Source organism: Sphaeramia orbicularis, chromosome 8 (assembly GCF_902148855.1).
Source record: "Sphaeramia orbicularis chromosome 8, fSphaOr1.1, whole genome shotgun sequence".
Taxonomy (NCBI): Eukaryota; Metazoa; Chordata; class Actinopteri; order Kurtiformes; family Apogonidae; genus Sphaeramia; species Sphaeramia orbicularis.
Genome location: NC_043964.1, coordinates 45,720,621 through 45,728,531, shown reverse-complemented (window position 1 = coordinate 45,728,531; position 7,911 = coordinate 45,720,621). Strand labels below are relative to the sequence as shown.

The window sequence follows — 7,911 nt, the reverse complement described above, 5'->3', positions numbered from 1 at the left end:
GTCCGTCACTTGTGTTCACTCTTGGTTTCCAGTCGTCTTCTGGTCCCCACTCTACCTGGAAACATGGAGACTAAAGTTGGGAGAAAGCAGCAGAGTCCTGTATGAGATTTATTTGAATACGACAGTGAGGATGATAAAAGATATGATGAAAGTAAAACTAAACTAAAATTAAGCATTTAGAAAAAAATGAAAACTAGCAAATCTGCTCAAATTAATTAAAATAAATGAAATGAAATGAATTAAATAAAAATGAATTAAAATAAACTGAATTTGAAAAACAAAGGTAAATCTAAATAAAACTTAACTATAATGAAAAATCCAAAACTATTATAACCTTGCTAGATACACAACGGACATTCCCACGTTCTCTCTTTGGCCTTTTCAAATGTATTGCTGGCCATTGCCAAGCACTGGACATGGAACCACCTGGCACACGTGTCACATTGGATCTGTTGCAAAGACAATACATTTTTGAAATTATCTTAATATTTCACTTGTTTTTCTGATAAATACTTACATTATACCATTTAATCATGTGTACAAATTTCCATATTTTGATTATTATTGGATTATAGCTCACCCAGTCAGTGATGGGCGGTCCAGATCCTGGAGGCTTAGAAGCCGCACATGATGCACAACAAGAGTGCTCTTCAAAGACTGTAAAATGGATTATGCATTATTTGTCATTTACAGTGTTACACATGAAACAGTGCTTCATAAGCACACTCTGAATATACCTGATGCCTCTAGCAGTTTAATTGCCAGGATCTCCCTCTCCCTTTGCATTTCCCTCTTTGATGTATGAAAGCTGATGTCCGGGACCAAAGGGAAGGCCTGCATCAAGACTTCTGCAATCTAAACAAATAACATGCCTATTACACAAATAGCCTATTATTCAATAGATTGAGGCATACCAGATAGTAACCATGATAATGAAGACAACAATTCATTATTACATTGTAAATTATATTTTCAAAGATCTATTCAAATCAAATTAAGTTTCATACAACAGTTGCATGACATGGAAATACACAATACTCTCAATTTACCTTGACAACAACAACTCCACAATTGTTGCCATCCTGCTGAAATGGGTGGTTTAATACTCCTCCTGTCCACTTCACATCCACCCAATCTGTTCTTGAGTGGCACGTCCTCCTCATTTTGAAGTACTCACTAAGTAGGGGACATAGTTGTTGATGGTGTTAAAACACAATTTCAGATCACAGACCTTTTGTTACAACAGTAATGTTATCACTTTACCATCATTAGTCAAGTCAAGTCAAGTCAATCTGTATTTAGAGACAGTCTGAGGTAAAATCCACATCAGCTGGTCAAACCACGATCCTTGAGAACCTGCTAATGATAAAGCACAAGGACCCAGGGAAGAAGTCAAGTCAACAAAATGCAATGACGGGACATCTCAGTAAGACAGATAGAGAGAGAGGGAGAGATAGGAGCTTTGTGGGTCCTGATCCCCAGCATTCTTGACCTGCAACTGTATAATAAGGACAATCTGAGGTAGTCCAAACTATATGGTTGAACAAAAAGGAACAAGGAGAGTATGTCTGCCTCACATGATGGTTTCACTTAAATGTTTATGAGTAACACTGACAGTGGTTATTTAGCATCAAAAATACTGTTGTACAGAGTACAGTTTTTCACTTAGCTGTCAGTTTTTCTGCAGTGTCACTTATAAAGGCCTATCTTATCTTGTTTTGTCTTAGCTCATCTTATTTCCCAGTCATCCAATTATTAAAGTGTTGTAACATAGATGATACTAAATATGCGTTGCTTTGTCACCCACATATTTTTGCTTGGAGAATTAATATAGCTTAAATGTTGACTTCCTGTATTCTTTCAGCAGCATGTTTTGAGTCATCGAGCTCTGACGATTCACGTGCTGGATCAACAAGATACACCTTACAGGTTTCTGCATTAATGTACTGAAAACAGCAAAAAGTTAAGCAAACATTAATTTCTTCTTGTTTAACTGACTATGTATTACTGGTTGTAGAAAAAGAAAATCATAATAAACAAATCTGAAAAAGAAAATCTGCAAGAAACTATTACTCACCAGCAATTTCCAGTGGTTGTTGTTGACCAAAACAAATGAAATAACAGCTCTGTAGTTTTCAAAGTTTACCTGTAATATAATCAAAATAAATGAAAGGTAATGTTGTCATTCTGATGTACATGAATAAAAAATAAATAAATAAATCACACTTCAACTCCAACAATCAGGTTATTGTGTCGTTGTGCTTAGTGATTTATTTATGTTCATACACAAGAAAGTACAAGGTAATAGTAATAGTAGTAACAAACACGCTTGACATTTCAGCTTATAGGTAATATGTTTTTGAATATACAAGTATAGGCCTGAATTGAATATTTCTAATTATTCAAATTTCTGGAGATGTAGTAGTATGACAGTACTTGATGACAGTACTTGCCAACTTAGCAAATAAAATATTCAGTTATCTTGGGTAATACTGAACTTGAGGAAAATTAATGTTTGCATGTATCTTCCCATTACTTAGTCTGCCACAAATCACATTCATCATTATACTTAACTGCAAAGACAGACCACACAACAATCAGTGTACCTTTGGTAAACTATGGCGTGGCAGGTCTTTTCAGTCCCCAAACAAGACAACACCTGCTGTGTAGTGATCCAACAGGTAGATGCTGTCCACTACATTCACTGCATGGGCAGCAACATGAAACAGGCCCTCAATAACCTGGCAAAAAGAGGATAAATTATATATTAATTCAAATTCCTACATTACATGAAGTTAAATTTCTAATAATTGCTAATTTGTCATGTATCTTTACATATGTGGGCAGAAAATAGAATAGTGAATTCACATATATCGAATGTCACACTTTGGTGTGAAACTTCTGATACTTGAAACATGCTTTCACCCACCTCTCCTGTCAACCACTGATGTGGTCGTAGTGTGCGTAACTCAGAGTGGTGGATGAGGAGGCTGCGCCCCTTGGTCTGTAATGGAATCACTGCAACCACTACCTCTGTGTTTCTCTTCTTCCACAGTGATTTTACCTGAATGTAAGGATCAATTTAAAAAAATCAAACCCTGCTGTTTAATATATACAGTATGTCAGTTTGAGTAATGATCTTAATGAAGTCTTCATTTTTGAATAGCATTTTGAAATTGAATTTTTTTCATAATTTAAATTTCAGTCATATAGTAATGATTTCTTATTTATAAGATAACTGATTTTAGGCAGACTCATATTTGGCTATGAAAATGAAGTGTGAACAACTAAAATTAATCAGTACTCAGTCTGCTAAGAACGAAGAAGAAACAATCAGAGAATTGCCTACCATACATGTAGGTTCCCTGATATCATTACTGAACTCTTCTGTTGTCTTGCTATACACCCACTGCTACAATTACTGTTAGGCATGATGTACTTCTATAATGGCCACTTTTGGAGTTATTATGATTGTCATTACTTTAGTTACTGTGACCTAATTGCTAAAAAATATATTCCAAATCTCTCACTTTACTTTTGTCTTGTAAGTGTAACTTAAGATTACTTCACTTTACCATCCATGTTTTTCCACTTCTAAAAGCAGTTTAACATTTTTCATTGGCTAATCCATAACAATTTGAGCTCATTGATCCCCCAATACTACTGTAACTACACACAAAATGATCTGTACTGTATGTCCTTCCTATTGAATAAAACCATATTTACCTGAGCATTTTTATCTTGATGATCATCTGCTACACTTGTTTTCTTGAATTTTGCAGTTTGTTGTCTCTTGGGAGTTGGGAGTTTTTTGAGTGAACTAAAGTATTTTGACTTTTTCTTTGGTTTAGCATCAGAGCTGCCTCTCTTATTCCAGTGTTCTTCACGGTCGTCATCTGGTTTGCAGCAAATTTCTTAGTCTCTATCTAAAATATGGAGAGGAAGATTGTGCTTGATGATATGCTCCACATATCTTCCTTGCAGTGACGCAAACATTTTGGAGATGAAGTCAGCTGGTCTCAGGTACATCTTCTTAAGAATACGGTGCTTGACCAGAGCAAACCAGAGCTCAACATGGCAGTTGGTGTTTCTTGTTTTGTCTGTTCCTTCTCCTGTACTGCCTGAGTCTTTAATGTGACGGGAGAGATGTCCGAGCAACAATCCACTCCACAATGGAAAAATCCCCATATAATTCTTTAGCAGCACAGTGATGACCCCAGGACAGTAATATGAGTTTTGAATGTTAACAGAATCATCAGACAGAACATCACACTGAGCCTGGTCTCGCTGTGCTTGGAAGAGAGATGTAAATGGTGACTTCGCCATAATGCGGTTCGCATTTTTCTCGCCACTGCCTTCTTCCTCTTTTGTCACAGGTCCTCTGTCTTCCACCTCTATATGCTTTTTTTTGAAAACACAGGCATCAAGGTATGTTTTGCTTTCAAGCACCGAAGACGTCTGATCCTGTGCATCAAAAAGTACGCACATGTGATAAAAAAAACTTCAAGGGCCATGTTCATATCTGTGCAGTTTAGAAGAAAGGCAAAACAAAATGTTGCATACTCTTTTATGCCCCGGTCTTTAGATTTTTGGCTGAATGCATCTGTTACAGCTTTAATAATGTGGGCAGAGCACAGATGCAGCACAGTGAATTTTGGAATGGAAGACATTTTTCCAGCAGCAATTTCAAATGCTCTGTCAAGGTAGACTGACATATTTTCCTTATTGAAGGCTGTGAGAACACTGTTCATAAGAGCCCAACTGTAATCTGTCTCAACCTGTGCAATTTGTCTTTTTGATTTATGAGACAGCTTTCGATGGAATTCCATGAGCCAATACGAAATGGAAGGAACAGAATGACTGTTGGTGATCAGTTCTGTGACAGGCAAAGGAGGCTTATCCTTACCCATGCCTGGCAAAACTAATGCATAGTGCAGAACTTTTTTATTTTGATCTGTGATCTTCTGTACAACGCTACCAGTGGCATCCAGGTGAAGGGTGACAGGTGATTTTTTTGCCAAATGCTCTGCTAAAATCCTCATTCCAGTGTCTGTATACAAATGTACAGCAAAAGGATGCATTTGCAGGTGCTGTACATAGCCATTTGATGATGGTTGGCTGCTGTTCTCTTTGATGATTTTTTGAAAGAGCAGGAGTTCCAGCATCATATCGTTGTGGAGTACTTTTCCTGACTTCGGATGATATTGTTTTTAAAATGTCTTTTGTGAGACTTCTTGTTATATTCCCAGCCATTATTTTGTCAGTTGGTGTCATTTTCAGCTGTCTGTAATAGTAGTTACTAACACCTTTTCTTACAGCTTTGACGATTTTCCCTCTTCTTATGTATTTTGCTGGTCTAAAACGCCTTTGATTTTTCATACGTACCACATCACCAAAGCGCATGACTGTAAAGGAGATCTTCTTGTCTGCCTTGTTTGGTTTTGTCTTTATTGAAAATTTGTATGCAGCCTTGCACCCATCAAATGTGCATTTGGCTGCTGCACAGAAAAAAGAGGAATACTTCTTCCGAGAATATGGTCCTTTGACGTGCTGATATTTGAACGCAAGTGTGCAGGATGGGTTGTATTTTCTAAACTCATTATAAAGAAAGTCAGTCCAAGGGGCAGCTAGTTTGTCCTTCCCATGTTTAGGTTTAATGTTGTTCCATTGCTTTCTTGTTATAGTGATTTTGAATATTTTTGGTCCTGCTTTGCAATTTCTGTTCTTTTTGTTTATGTTGACCTAACTGTTTGTGCACTTTGACTTTTGTCTTGATCCTTTCTTCTGTTTTATATTCATCACTCTCTTCTTCACTTTCCATGCATTGTTCACGGTCACTGTCCTTGTCAGAGCTAACTGTGTCTGGTTGATGGGTCTTTGATGTTTCATGTGCACTGTCTCTGTCTTCTTCATGTGTGTTTACATAGTCAAGTTCTCCTCTGTCATCCTCATCACTCTCTCTGTCAGACGTCGCTACGTCTGTCTGCGCCTCAGTTCTCTTACTCTGGTCACTGTCCTTTTCAGCATTAACTGTGTCTGCTTGTGGCTGAGTGTTTGATTTTCCATGTGCTCTATCCTTGTCTTCTTTACCTGCCAGAATATGTGCAAAATATTCATTGTCACCTGTAGGAGCCGTAAGCACTGTGTGGGTTTTCTTTGGTTTTTCTCTTATTTGTGTGACGTCATGATATTGGCACCTGTTACGTGTGGCACTGTGGGTGTGGTGTTGTCTATTAAGTCTCTGCGCTCACCTGGGTGTGTAAGTGGCCTGGATCATGGCGGCGGGGTGAGCCTGGGGAGAAACTTTCTGTTGACCGTCATTATCATCGTTATCACCGTCACCGTTGTCTTTGTCACTGGCTATGAGGGTATCCTTGCACAGCATTGAATATACGACGATTGAAGTAAGTGCTTGTTTCCTATGCTTGTGATACGGATAATAAACCTCATGAACGTTTGTAATGGTGAGTCTGACGCGTCTTCAGTGTGAACCCCCATGTCTTAGCCTGCCGCGGCGTTTGGATTGTTTTTTTTTTTTTTTTTTTAGCTTATACGCCGCAATATCACCATTGAACTTGAAAATATAATCAGCTGTCAAAACTCTTTCCCCGCCAGAGTGAGTTGCTAGCCAGTGACAGCTTGTTTGATTTCATATTCACTAATCTTTGAAGGCCCACTAAAAATTATGTGTTAAGTGAACACTGAATACATAAAAAAGAAAAGAACTTCAACTTTTAAACAAACAAACAAAAAAAATCCATCTTCATTTGTTTGTGAGGTATAATAAGTTGAATATTGGTCATTTTCAAGAAAAAAACGACATTTTGAGCAAAATTAATGAGAAAATAGTATTTTTCTTTCCAAAGATTGGTTTTCAAGATAAAACTCTTCCTATTTACATTTTTTTACTCTGACTTATTTAGAAACACTGACACTGTATTCAAAATCACCAAATAAAATAAAATAAAATAAAAATAATAATATAAATGTCTCATATTTTCCTCCCGTCTATGATTGTTTCCAACGCTCTGTTTCCACACATTCCCCGCTGTCTCCTTCATCTCCGTGTCGGTCCTGTCTCTTTCTGTTTTCCCATGTCCGTCTCCCTCATATCTCCGTCGCTGTCTCTAAAAAGTTATTCTACATTGTATTGTCGGTCTCTCTCTCCCTCAAGTTTCACTCGGTGCGCTCAAGCAAGGTACCCACAGGTGCAATATGATGCGCAACAGCATTAACTACAGCATAACAATGAAAACATGGGTTGAAAGGAAATCTGGGTAATGGCGAGGGAAGAGTTAGGCAAACTTAGCCACAATGTATGAAAAATAAAGTCCTTATGAAACCATTTATAATTGTGTAGTTACAACAGGATTAAGACATGAAAAAATGTGATAGTGACCAGCGGACTATTTAACTGCACTTGGAATCCTTGCAACAAAACTGCGTCACATATAAAACAATGATTCTGTAACCTAAACCTTAATATTTAAATGCTTTGGGTGGTTAACAACATTTATGTAGAACAAGTTACCTGCACGAAGCACATCCGTTCTGATTCCACGCCTGTCCTCTCTCCAGACGACCCTCAACCAATTTACATTGCGTGTGTCATTGTTTTTGAACAAATCCTGTGTGACTAAACGCCATTATTGAGGTGTAATATTTATGTCAACACAACCGTGTGAAAGTAATGATCTAATGATGACTCCTTCACCACCAGCTTTTTCCCAAAGATCTGTACATTTCTGTCTTTGTCCTTTTTTAAACCGTCCCATTGCTCAGTCTTTCTGCCGAAAATTTGCGAGTTAGCAGTTTAGCGCATTTTCCCCGAACATTCTTCTTAATGTTTGCAATAACGCCAACTACTGCTCAGCATTATGATTGCAGTCGATGCCTCAAGACAGTACTGCA

At 37.6% G+C, this 7,911-nt stretch overlaps 1 protein-coding gene and 1 long non-coding RNA gene across 2 annotated transcripts; both read right to left on the bottom strand.

Moving 5' to 3' along the window:
- Nucleotides 1-338: 338 nt before the first annotated feature.
- On the bottom strand, nt 339-1,331 carry LOC115424863 (lysine-specific demethylase 5B-B-like). The gene is made up of 5 exons (XM_030142258.1): nt 1,264-1,331; nt 1,050-1,176; nt 738-855; nt 581-657; nt 339-449 (listed from the first exon to the last, which is right to left on the bottom strand). The coding sequence occupies exons 2-5, from the start codon at nt 1,161-1,163 to the stop codon at nt 339-341; spliced, it is 420 nt and encodes a 139-aa protein (XP_029998118.1). The 5' UTR covers nt 1,164-1,176; nt 1,264-1,331.
- Nucleotides 1,332-2,641: 1,310 nt separating this feature from the next.
- On the bottom strand, nt 2,642-3,862 carry LOC115423684 (uncharacterized). Its single transcript, XR_003935998.1, has 3 exons — nt 3,727-3,862; nt 2,930-3,064; nt 2,642-2,741 (listed from the first exon to the last, which is right to left on the bottom strand). It is a non-coding gene; the product is annotated as an uncharacterized LOC115423684 (long non-coding RNA).
- Nucleotides 3,863-7,911: the final 4,049 nt, after the last annotated feature.